General features: G+C 42.5%; 1 protein-coding gene across 4 annotated transcripts in view; it reads right to left on the bottom strand.

Annotated features, from left to right (window-relative positions):
- Positions 1-12,755, bottom strand: part of PLEKHG1 (pleckstrin homology and RhoGEF domain containing G1) — a 211,015-nt gene that overhangs the window by 81,034 nt on the left and 117,226 nt on the right. For 2 of the 4 annotated variants that reach the window (XM_072966035.1, XM_031679958.2), the window contains one exon: positions 114-619. In XM_072966035.1, the coding sequence (XP_072822136.1) occupies positions 114-521 (408 nt within the window). In that variant the 5' untranslated portion in view covers positions 522-619. The other 2 variants (XM_031679961.2, XM_031679959.2) reach the window with 2 other exon arrangements.

The following is a 12,755-nucleotide window of genomic DNA, read 5'->3' as shown; positions in this document are numbered from 1 at the left end:
TGTTTAAGCAGTCACACCACTTCTGCATCTTAGGAGACACCGGGCTTGGCTCCTTATCTTGCGAGCGCATGGATCCCGCAGGACAAATGTAAAAAACCAACAGTGTGCCTTACCTCTACGATGCTTTTTAAATCTTGCACGTAAGTCCTTTCAGTCTCCAGAATTTCCTGCACAACTCTATCCACATAAAGCAGCTTGGGGCTGGTGGCCGATTCCGCACCCGTTTTGGTGGCCGCGTTGGCTTCCGCTCTGCGCTGGGCCCGGGGCTGCCTGTCGCCGCCCTGGTCCGTGCCCTGTGGCCCGGCCGCGCTATCCCTCTGCAGCTCGCTGCTGGAGAACGGCCTGGCTGGAATCAGCTCCAGTTTTATGGCCCCCGCGTCCTTATCCTGGGGAAACAAGCCCAAGTGGCTGTTGGAAACTAGGGTCATTCTGCTGCCGAAGGAACCATGGCTGTCCCGGGAGGAGGCGGAGGACGACGTGGAGCCGAAGCTGACCGGGCGGTCGCTGTCGGAGAGCTCCATGCTCGTGGGTTCCCAGGAGCGGGGGTGCCTGGCTGCGGGTTTGCGATCTGGAACTTCTGCTACAGCTGATGGCTCTTCAGGACGCAACCGGGGCACATCTATATACGTTAAAAAGAAAGAAAGAAAGAAAGAAAAAGGACAAGATAAGCAAGACAGGCCAGTATTTCAAAATTCTATCGCACAGAAGGCTTAAAGGAGGTTAAAACCTAGCCAGGACAAAAGCAAAAAACGGTAGCAAGTTAGTTACAGAAGGAAATGCAAAGATACCCATGGGAGGTTGAGTTACAAAGTTGGAGTTTCTAAAGCATCACCTGGAAACGTGTTAGAAACCAGAGTCTCGGTGCTCCTGGACTCCTGAGCTTCAGTCTGCGTTTTACCAAGATGCCAATGCCATGTGCATGCACTTTAAAGTTTGAGAAGTGCTGCACTCATGACTTCAAAGTGTGAGCACCTGGAAGGACTAATAGCGCAGATCAGTCCAGATTTACTAAATCAAGGCTCACTGCTCAGGGCACAAGAGATTGAGAGCTTTAACTAGCACCACAAGTGATTCTTATGTACTTAAAATGCATCTGAAGGAATTTTGAGAAATCATGTTCTAGATTTTAAACATTCCACTAATAATAATCCCGCAAAATTTTAAGCTACCAACCTGGAACCACCACAACCCAACAACACGGACAACTTCACATTTCACTTTACACATTACACAGCATTGAAGAAAGTGTCACATGGACAATGATTTTCTAATGCTGAGCAAGAAAAAGCAACATATTGAGACCCACTTCCCTTTTAAAATGTACCCTCCTACCACAACACTCCTCTAAATATCCTTTTGAAAGCTGGCATTCCATGTGTGGTATATGTAAGTTACGCTTCACATCTGATGAACTACACTTTCCACATTTAGAGTTAGGTAATGTGATAGTGTAACCATACAATTAAATAATCTACAGGAATTGTTTTTAACGAAATGGGCTGTTAGTCTTTACAACAAGGAATAAGGAGAGAGTGTTTAAAGGTCACTTTAAAGCCTGTAGCACTTAAATCTTGGGTCCAAAAAAGGCCCTGCCTGGAATTTAAATTTTCAGAAGCTATTTTGGTGAAACACACAAAGTTCCAATCTTCTTCAATCGTAAGGCAGGAGCAAAGCTTTTCCCCTCTGGTGATGCAATCCCAGGTTTATAGAAGCAAAATGCCTCCCCATAAAGAGTGTGATTAATGAAGAAATTTGCTTCATTTTAAAATCCACCAAAATGCATGTTTATAGGTCTTGTCAGAAAAGTAGAGGAGTGCAACTTAGGTATGGAAGGTTATAATGAGACAAAACACAATAACAAGAATATAGATTAATGATCGTCTTTTCAGAAGGAACATGAATTTAATTCAACTCTACAGATCATCAAACAGCTGGTACCAATTTTTCTAGAATAAAAAAAATCCATCGGAGTCTATATACTTCAACATCAAGACTTCTAGGTAGTTTATATTCATGGCAAATATTAGTGAAGGGTTATAATGCAAATATGAAAATTGTAATATAAAATAAAGGAACTAACTTGGGTCAACAAGAAGAAATGGTAAGAAATGTGCAGGAAATGAGTAAATTACCAACATAACCACTACCACATGGTATATTTGCCACAAATTTATAAAGCTTTTGCAATATTTTCTCTGCTTGCTCTGTAACAACTTTATGGCCTATAAAACACAGATTGGTTATAGCAGTTAAAATGCACTTGTGCTGAAGATCCTGACCCAACGTGAGTGCTGGAAAAATCCACGCAGCAGCCAGGCATGTAGGTAAGTCTGTAGGATCAGAAGGATGCTTCCCTGCATTTGGGATTGCTGTTAGGCAAGTCCTGAGCAGTTCAAATTAGGAGCGGACACACAAGGATTTCTTCTCATTGGCATCCGCCATAACCATAACCAAGAGGTTGATCTCACTTTCAGGAATGGGCCCTAACTTGGGACGTATGTAAGGATTCTTTAAGGTCCCAAAAGTCCAATGAGGCTGAGTTAGGACCAACGCAAGTTGGATATACTGCGCTATAAGAAAGCTGGGGCACCTGGAAAGGTCTAGATCTACAGACTCCCCATAGATTGGATACACTGGTCTCCAGGACAACCTCTGATTTTCTGACTAGAAGAGAACTTTCTCTCCAGCAGAGAAAACCCTCTTTGACAGTTCTATACCTCTTGGCAAATATTCATTATCAGGATGGTGAAAAATGAACAGAATGGAGAGATTTTACCTACTTCCACTCCAAGTTAGCCAGCCACTATTGGGACCAAGGGATTAAGGGGGAATAAAAAATTGCCAGATGTTTTAGAGGGGTCCATGCTGGGCTGCTAGGGATGACACTGCCTTTTATACTTTCAGAGGCAGGAGACAGTGGGACGTGAAAATCAGGTCAACAGGGACCCCTTCATGGATGAATCTCATACCGCAACATGCACTGGGCCTTGTTCCAAGGAAGCCTTCACGTGTTCCAACTCCAGGCCGTGTAGTCTAGGCCACTGGGGCAGCCTATGCAGACTGCCAGCCAGGCACTTTATAAAACAATATTTGAGATATTTGGTATCTCTAGTATTTAGCCAAGCTTACTGTCCCAAATTAAATATCTTCCAAAAATGACTGATGACAGAAGTGCAATACTTAAAGCTAGGTCATATAATGGCAGATAATATGAGACTGCATTTGCTAATGGATAACATTTTTAATGCTGGTTCATTGCTTAGAAGATAATTATAGTTTTTCTCACATAAGGAAATGTACCTCATAAAAACTGTCTAGTCTTGTTCTCACCTCCCTCAAAATAATTTAAGATTTCCACCCTGTCTGGCCTATTCTTTCTAATACAGTTCACCAATTGTTAATATTTATATCCAGAGCTGCACTGTTCAACACAGTAGCTGATAGCCCCACGTGGCTATTGCATGCTTGAAATGCAACTTGTCCAAACTGGGATGGGCTATGACTGTAAAAGACACACTAAATTTCAAAAATGTAGCCTGAAACACAACAGTATGAAATACTTCATTAACACTTTTTTTTAATTACATGTTGAAATAATATTTTGGAAGAGTGGGTTAAATGAAGTATCTTCTTAAAATTATTCACTGGTTTCATCTTTTTAAAATGGGGCTACTAGAAAATTACAAAATATATACGTGGCTTGCATTGTATTTTAGTCAGATAATGTTGATCTAGAAGTCTTCTAGATAATTATATCATTCTGTAAGAGTTAAACTTGCTTATTCATCAATCTTTGTTGCAATAATAGTGAATGAAGAGGTGCACACAATTTGAAATGTATTTTTTTTGTTCTATTCATTAATTATACTATATTTGTATGAGTCAGCAAAAATAGAATTGGGAGACACTCGCTGTGCACTGGATATTGGGGTAGCTGATTTCCCATGATAAAGTGAGACATTCAGGTAGAAAACCATAGAGCAAGAAAGTGTTATCCTCTGCCTTGAGTGAAAGATGTTGGTGGGTTGTGTCCACATTTGGGTAACTTGCTGCTTTGCTTTCCTTTCCTTCTCAAAACCTCTCTTTCTTTTTCTTTTTCTTTCTTTCTTTTTTTTTTCTTTTTTTGCCAAACCTTAAACCCAGGGCTAATAATATATCAATTTCTGAGAACTTGCCAAAGATTGCTAGTGGCCCGTGTCGGTTGGTCTTTTGACCATAAGCACCCTAAAATCTAAAATAAGCTGGTTTTCCTGCCTTTAGGCTCTTGGTCCATCTAACCCCTCCTTGGTAAACCTGGAGGTCATGGTGGTGGAAGCATGTGTAGAGGGGCTTTGATTCTTATAACTAGGCGTACAGTAGCCTAAAAGCCATCAAAATATTCCTTCCTGTGCCACCCTCAATAATAAGAAAAATATGGCTGTAAAGCTCCCATGTAGATAACTTTCACACATTTTACTTCACGGCAATTCTTTCTCTCTAATTTTTTTCTAGGTAAAAGAGCTTGAATTCCTTGGCTTTTCTTTGTTTGCTCTTCAAACTTGCATTATTTTAATTGCCCTCCTTTGGAATGCCACTGCCAGAATGAAAAGCAGCCCTTCTTGGCTACAACGGGCCTCTGAGGCTGATTTAGGGGTGAGGCAGAACTTTCACTGGCAAGTGAAGCCCAGGCTTCTCCGACCATGTTTATATGTTGAAGGGGGAACTGATGGGGCCACAGCCGGCCACTCTGTGTCACAACCCCCAGGGAGAGAGAGCTTTACACGGCAACACAGAACTCTACGCACAGCAGGGAAGGAAGAGTGAGCAGGACTTCCAAATTCTGCTCATTGCTATTCTAGACTTCAAATACCTAATCTGAGCTCCTTGGCAAGACAACCATGGACATGAAGAGAATGTGCAATGCTCAAGACCAACGAATAACTAAAATTATGTGGCTCCTTACTCCACTGCCTGTGGAGGAGAGGCAACAGAGAGACTAAAGCATGAGCAAGTTATTCTATGAGCCAGCAAAGTTCACTTGATACAGAGCCAGTCTTTGATAGAGCCTCAAAGTTGTAAACTGACTTTATGATTCAAAAAACAAACGTTTGAATCAAAGTTATAAAAAACATACATTTATGTATTTCAAAGAGGACACTAAGTAGTTGAGGAGAATCCTTTACACATCTGAGAGATAATAGTGGAGCACTCAACAGATAAAAGCCACCAGTATCAGTGTGAATTTCTACCTTTTGGTTTTCCAAAATATCAGTGTGATTCTTGTATCAACAGCAGATCCAGGACTACAATTACATATGTTCTTTGGTGCTCAGCGTGTTCAATCCAGGGAACATGATTTTCATTCTTATTTGTAGCTGTTTGGTAATGAAGAAGTGAAAAAAAAACTTAACATGTTAATTTCTTAGTTATGACCAATGTACTCTGGTTATGGAAGATGCTAACACTGGGGGAAGCTGGATAAAGGGCATATGGAAACTCTAGACTGTCTTGGCAAATTTCCTGTACATTAAAATTTTTCCCAAAATAAATAATTTTTTAAAAAGCTTGTTACCATTGAAGAGTCAGTAAAGTCTGAACAAAAAGATCGAGGATGGAAAAAGATGCCTTGCAAAAAAAATGCTCTCGTTCAAACAAGAGACGGGAAGTTGAAAGAGGAACAAGGATTCTTTCAGGCTGTAAAGTCTGACACTAAATATTCAGATAATTTACCAGTTGATTCCTATACTAGTCAATGAAAACTAAGAGAGAACAATGGCCACTGAAGTTGAGTGGGGATTTAGTTAGACATCCCTAACTGTATGCAGCTAACGTGTTAGTTAAATTGCCTTAGCTAAGTGGCGACTCCAGAATTTTTACATTTGAGGGCACAGGCACGCCAATTTGGCTAAAAGGGACTTAAGGGAATTCCCTTAAGGCCTTTTTATGCAAATACAGTTGTTTTTACTTTGTCTATCTGCTTTTTGGACGTGATTTAGTGTGGGAGGTGAAGGAGATTATGGGGTGGGGTGAAAACTAAACTACAGGTTGTTATATCCACTCCTTCTTCTTCTTCAGAGAACAGAGTTCCAGATAAGCACAGCTCCCAGCCTCCCCGCCATTATATGTGGCCATGTGGTCAAGTTCTCACCAGTGGAAAAGATATGTGTCCCTCTGCGTGTCCATTTCTCAAGCATCAGACATTGTTTCTCCACATTCTTCCCCCTTCCCAGTAGGGCTCGGATGTGGCAGGGACCTTGCCGGAACCATGAACATGACACCAATGCCCTAGAGCATGGTAGGGCTTGGAGCAGAAGGACCTTACAAAATCTGGGTCTAGATGTGCCCTGAGCCGCCACATAAATAAAGCCTGGTTATCCTGATGCTGATGTGCTGGAGAAACCATCTGCTGAGAACACATCAATATGCAGAGAGATGCTGAAGATCAGGCCCCCGCTGATCCAGCCTCTGCTGTTTGAGGGTTTCCAGCCCAGGCACCAGACGGGGGAGACGGGGAGAGAGGAGCCTGAGAGATGACTCCGTCCTGTCATGTCTGACGGCAACCCTATGAGCCCTGAGCCAGAACCACCTGGCATAGCCTCTCCTGAGCTCCTGACTCACAGAAACCTTGAGAGATTAGAAGTGACTGTCATTGTTCCAAACCACTAGGTTCTGGAGTGATCTGTTACACAGCAAGAGATAACCCGAACAGCCTCTGTTATAGCAGATCAGCCTTCCCATCAGGTGCCAGTGCTTTAACCTTCTATCAAAATTATCCCCTAAAGAAAACATAGCAAAACACCCACCCCATACACAAAGCCTCCCAGTTCATTTGCATGTGTCTTTACTTTCAGAACATTTTAAATATGGGAAAAAAATAAACAGAGAGGCTAGGTAACATCATGCTCAAAGTTGAACTGTGAGTCAGAGACTATGGTTTCTGATTTCTAGTCCATTATTTCTTATACTTGGATATAGATTCATAGACTAGGGCAGAAAAGGAGCGTACAGATCAGGAAATGAAGCACTAGACATAAGGCACTTACATGAAGTACACGGTACCAGTGTGCCTATAGTGTATGTATGAGGGAATCAATATGAGCCCAACTGCGTGCACAGAAGGAGCTCAGAGGACCAACCAGTCCTCTGTCAAGTTACGACAAAGCACTCTCTCCTTTAGAGGTTTTGCATTTCTGCCTGGCTCTGCACTATGGAGGTTTGTATTACAGTCTTTGGGTCTCTGGTTTCCTCATGTGTAAGTGAGGCAGTAGGACTAGATAACTTCCCAGGTCCCATCCAACCACTGGGATGCAGCTCCAACCCTGAAATAAACACGAAGTTGCTGGATGCCACTTCTGCATTGCCCATTCCCTGCTGGAATCACAGCACAAGCAGTAAACACAAAATAGCAATTTTCTTCTACACCCTACGGATGCCAGGTCTTGGATGATGAAATATGTATCAATGACTTTGCCAAAGGCCAAAAAACTCTATTTTTAATTTAGATTAAGTAATAATCTATGCCCTGGCTTCCTTCCTGTTCGTATGGAAACATCAGTCTCGAGGCAGTAACTAAACAATGACATCTCTACACAAAGGCTCCATCTGCACTGAACGCGCTCAGTTCCAAAAACATCTCAGCACACTGGAGAGGGAGGATTAGGCTAAATAACATTTCTTAAAGAAAAAGGAGGAGGAAGAAGAGGCGAAACCCAAGTAACTAACAATAGCACTCCGAGAAAATAAACCATCCACAAAGCACACTAAACATTTTCTCCCAGAAAAAAAGAGGAGGAGGAAGAGAATTCAGAGTGGCTAACAATAGAGATCCAAGTGAATAAATCCATCTAGAAAGTACAATGCAAAACTATTAAATGTCATGCCCTTTCAAATCCATAAGGGTGTGGAAAATGGTCATAATACACAGCTGAGTAAAGTAGGTGGTTTATAAAACACAGGAACAATGTGATTCCAGTTTTGAATTGAAAAGTGCCACTTTTTTATTACCCACATTAGAAAAAGATTGAATGGATATTGAATAAAATATTGACATTGGTTTTACCAAGTGGGAGAATGGATGATTTTTCCTTTGATATTTGTCTATAAATATCACTTTTTTCCAATAAGTGCACTACTTCTATAATCCGAAAAAGTTATTTAAAGAAATTAAAATCACAACCTCAGTTTGTATTAAATATTTAAATATATTAAAATAACTTGATTTTTATGTTCAATATGATTAATGAAAAGGAATGCCAAATATATACGTCTTCTCTCAAATACATTAGTATCACTAAATTAAAATACTTAAAAATACAAAATCAGATTCCAATGTGCTACAGCACTGAATGCCATCCATGCCTTTTTCTCCCCAATTATTCCTCCTAACAAAAGAATTTCTTACCAATAAACACTCAAAAGGGAAACTGCATTTTCTTAGTCAACTCTGGTTACCACCAGACTCAGACTAAATTTCATCACTACAGTTGCTAAGCATAAAATTTGCAAACATTTATTTTGTTCCCCCAGCTTAACCTGCCTGAACCTCATAAAGAAAGTACATTAAAATACTCAGTATTTACTGCACGACAACTTAGGATTTGAGTTTTCTCCCCAGAGTCCACCAACATCAGCTCTCTAGATTATATCAACCTAACTTTAAGGGAAGATCAAATCCAAACCAAAACAAGGCAAAAACCACTGAAGACAGACTGCAGTTCAGATGGAGGAAAAAAAAAAATCACCTCCTAGACGAATTCCACTGTTGGAGAACTCTTTCCAGTGCATCGCATTTGTAACAGAACAGTTGTAACACATCCAAGCAAGCGGCTGTCCCGGTGCAGGGCTGCGGAGAAAAGCCCCGCGACGGTTTCTCACCGCGGAGGACCGGCTCTGCTGCTCCAAGAGGAGGGACCCCGAGTGTGTCGGGCCTCGGTCCCCCAGGCACACCCACACTGGCACCTACCTGTGCTCTACCCAGGCTGGGCCACATCGTCCGCCTTCAGCTGATGCGGTGACCTCACTGGGAGCTCAGTCAGGTAAAACCAGAAGCCTCTGCTAGTCTGTGCAGCTCCTTCCGTGGAAATATTGCATGAGTCAGCTTTTATCTCTCAAAACCCAACACACAAAGGCTTTACAAAAACCTGATTGGCAACTTTCTCACTGCCTTTTTCCCCCTGGTGTGCAGACCACAGACTTCAGCATCACTAAGAGCCTTAAATGAAACATGACATCATTCAATTGAGAAACAGGACAATAGACACCACTGTGGGTAACTTGAAAATGCACACTTCGCTGAGCAACACCCTGCGACTGCCATTCTTTTGTGAACATCAAATACAACCCACACTCGCCTACAGCTGCCTGGGTTTTACCTTCCTGGCTCCGGCCACCGTTCTCATTAAAGTCCACAAAAGCAGCAAGATCTCCGAGCTCTGATATTTTCAGTTCGCTTCCTGAATTATAAGTTTATTTCAAAGGAATTGGACACATCTTTCACCTAAGTTTTAAAGTGAAGTTTGGGGGTGGGGGTGGGGCAGAGAATAACACACAGTTGAAAGAAGTTAGTTTCCCTTAACGGGAACACTTAATACAGTTTTAAGGAAGCAGAATTAAACAAGAATACGTTTAAGGTTGAGTTTTTTTTTTTAAACAGTATTGAAAAATCTGTCTGAAGACAAATACCTAAAATGTAAACTTCACAGGCATTTCTTAGAAAAACAGTTTAGTTCTGTGATTTTATATTCACAAGTGCTAAGCAGTAAAGACAGGATGATCTATATGCCGCACTTCAGAGACCTTCACATCCACTTCCCTAAGGCCACTGGTCCTTCTGAAAATGCTCTGTTTTTATACAAAGATTCAAAAGGTTCATATTTGAGAATGATATTGAGTTCCTTAGATGCAGGTCTTCAGGAGTACAAAAATGTTACTGAAAACTGATACCACTGCATCATGGAGCAAAAACTCAAAATATGGATTATGCCCATGTATAGACACTGAAAACTCAACTATTTCAGAGGATCAAAATCCTTTAAATAGAAGCTCCACTTAAAGCATTCGTTTGTGGTTATGGAAAATAATGTTAGCCGATCATCTTTAATATAACTACTTCTGTCACGCCTATTAAGTGATTTTGAACTAACAGCATAATAGGATAATTTATTTTAATGCCCATTTCCTTCCGAATAAGACTGAACATATCCAGAGCTACTTCGGGGAGCCCATTTTGATGGAAACTTATCAATCAGTTAGGAAGACAACTTGTTGGAATCACTTCTCCCCCACAAAATTCACTGGTTTAATGAAAATCACTAAGTCATGGGTTCTGAAGAGGCATTTTGAGAGGAAGGGTCTCCCCCTGGGCTGTGGGGACTCTCTTAATCCTTTCTGACCTCCACAGCTATCTCTCGGCCCCCGAAATGACGTCCCCTGTACCCGTGTCCACCCCTCTGGTTCTGTGTAACTAACAGTCGACTCCAATCTTTTCAGCTCCATCTAATCTTCCACAACCACTCCAGCCCACTGCTCCTCCCATTTGTTAAACGGCTGTTTATTATACTTAGAGTAAGTTATCACGTGGTCTTATGTTGAATTTTCCTTCTAGTCATCTTTCTCCTGTCTTGGATTATCAGCTTGGGGAGCAGGGAACCTTCCTTTGCTGCAGATTGGATATTCATGTGGAAGATACCAAGCTCTGAATTCTATAATGGGGTAATATATACAAAGACTCCTGGCTTCTTCTTGACTCATCTGCTTTCCATGCATATCCACAGATGACACCTTAACTCCTTTCTCTTCCAATAAAGTATTATTGTACTTGGATTTTTTTTCTTGCCAAGAAATATTTTTAAAAAGCCACTTCTGAGAGATGCTGTGTCCATTACAATTGAACAAAAACAGCAAAGCGACTTCGAGTGTGGATGCTGGGCCGTCTATAACTTCTACACTGGACAAGTGGCTTGGCTTGAAGGATGGTTTTGAACTGACAGCACAGGCCACATATGTCCCACTAGTCAGTCATTTCTGCTCCATAATTCCTGCTAATGTAGCAAAATCATCAACTTGTCTGAGTAAAGACCTTTCATATCACTTGCACATAACTTAAACCACCCTATACTGCAGCCACAAATATGCAGAGTTCATAGGATTCTGAACCTAGTTTTTAAAATGTTAAGCTTTTGCAGAGCATGGAACACATACACACACCGTTTTAGCCTTTGTATTTATCCCAGTACCAAGTGCAGTCCGTCCTTTGTATCTGCAGGTTCAGCACCCACGGATTCAAAACCAACTGCAGATGGAAAATATTCAGATAAAAATATTTCCAGAAAGTTCCAAAAAATCAAAACTTGAGTTTGCCACCTACTGGCAACTTCATTGTATTTACAACTATTCACCTAACAGGTACATCATGCCAGGTATCACAAGTAAGTCTAGAGATGATTTAAAGTATACGGGAAGATAGGTGTGGGTTATTTGCAAATACCATGCTATTTTATATAAGAGGCTTGAGTATCGGGTGGATTCTGGTATTGGGGGGTGGAGGCGGTGCTTGAAACCAATCCCCAGCAGACACCGAGGGATGAGTGTTGCCCACCGAACTATCAGATGAGCAGGGCGTGGGGCCCGAGAGGCATCATACAGGCGTGGAAGGGCAGAGAGCAAGGAAAAGGGAGAAGAAAGTAACATTCCTTCAGCAACATTCAAGGTTCTTTGACACCGGAGCTCAGAGAAGCCTTCTGCGCCTCCGTGTTTCCTTCAGGCCTCTGTCTGTCCCCCCTCAGCCCTGCGATGGCTTGGCCCTCCGGTCCTTCCCATCTCATCCCACACGCCAGTTACACTGGGCTGTAGCACGTCTTCCAGGTGCCCTGATGTCTTGTCACTGGACTTTTGTGCACACAGCAAAACCAATCCCAAGACACGTAAAAGGCACAGACACTGGTAACCACGCTGTTTTTGGCTGCCTCATTCATTTGCCAACATTAAAGGTAGGAGAAAACATAGTCTTTGCTCACTGAAATAACTTTTTAAAGGATAGTGAGCTTGGCCACAGATAAATGCACATTTCTGCTTTGTTAGGTGGAAAAGATGCTCTCGCTGGAATGCCTCTCTTGTTAATTCCCTCGCAACACTGGTCACACAGTCAGGAAGCACGGGAGTTCCTCACGATGTCCTCGCCAGGAATGGGGACCCAGGGGCAGAAGAGCAGCACCCCCAGGCCATGCCTACAGCCAGCAGGACACAAGCCAGCCAGCCAGCCAGGTGTAGGCCAGTCTTTTGGCCTTAACTGGAGAAAGACCAGAAAGCCCCACCACTTAAAAATCTCCCTACCCAGATGGCTGCAATAGGGTCTGCAAGGCCCCTGTGAGAAGCCAGTTCTTTCTGGCTGAGGGCAAAAGTCGTCAGTTAAAACTCCAGTATCCCCTGGGAAGGGTTGTGGAGTCATTGCCACCGTGGCGTCATCAGCCTGGGCATCCTTTCGGGGAACCACACGGGTCTTTTAGGAGGGAGGCCACGATGGAGTTGTCTGGGAGGCAGGGAGGCTGAGGGGAGGAAACACAGATAACACGCAGCTCTAGGGGCTTAGCGAGGTCTGACTTACTGGAGTGACTTTGCTGACTTTGCAGCCAGGCAACAGCTCCAAGAACTCAGGCAACGAAGGATGAAAGAACGGCCCGGAGAAAGGAAGGAGGGCAAAGGCATGCATACATTTTTCAGGCTCAGGGCAAGATTTGCTTCATATAATCAATAGCTGATAAGGCAGATTGAGACAACGG

Source organism: Vicugna pacos, chromosome 8, assembly GCF_048564905.1.
Source record: "Vicugna pacos chromosome 8, VicPac4, whole genome shotgun sequence".
Taxonomy (NCBI): Eukaryota; Metazoa; Chordata; class Mammalia; order Artiodactyla; family Camelidae; genus Vicugna; species Vicugna pacos.
The sequence above is the reverse complement of the archived record's forward strand: the minus strand, read 5'-3'. Positions and strand labels throughout refer to the sequence as shown.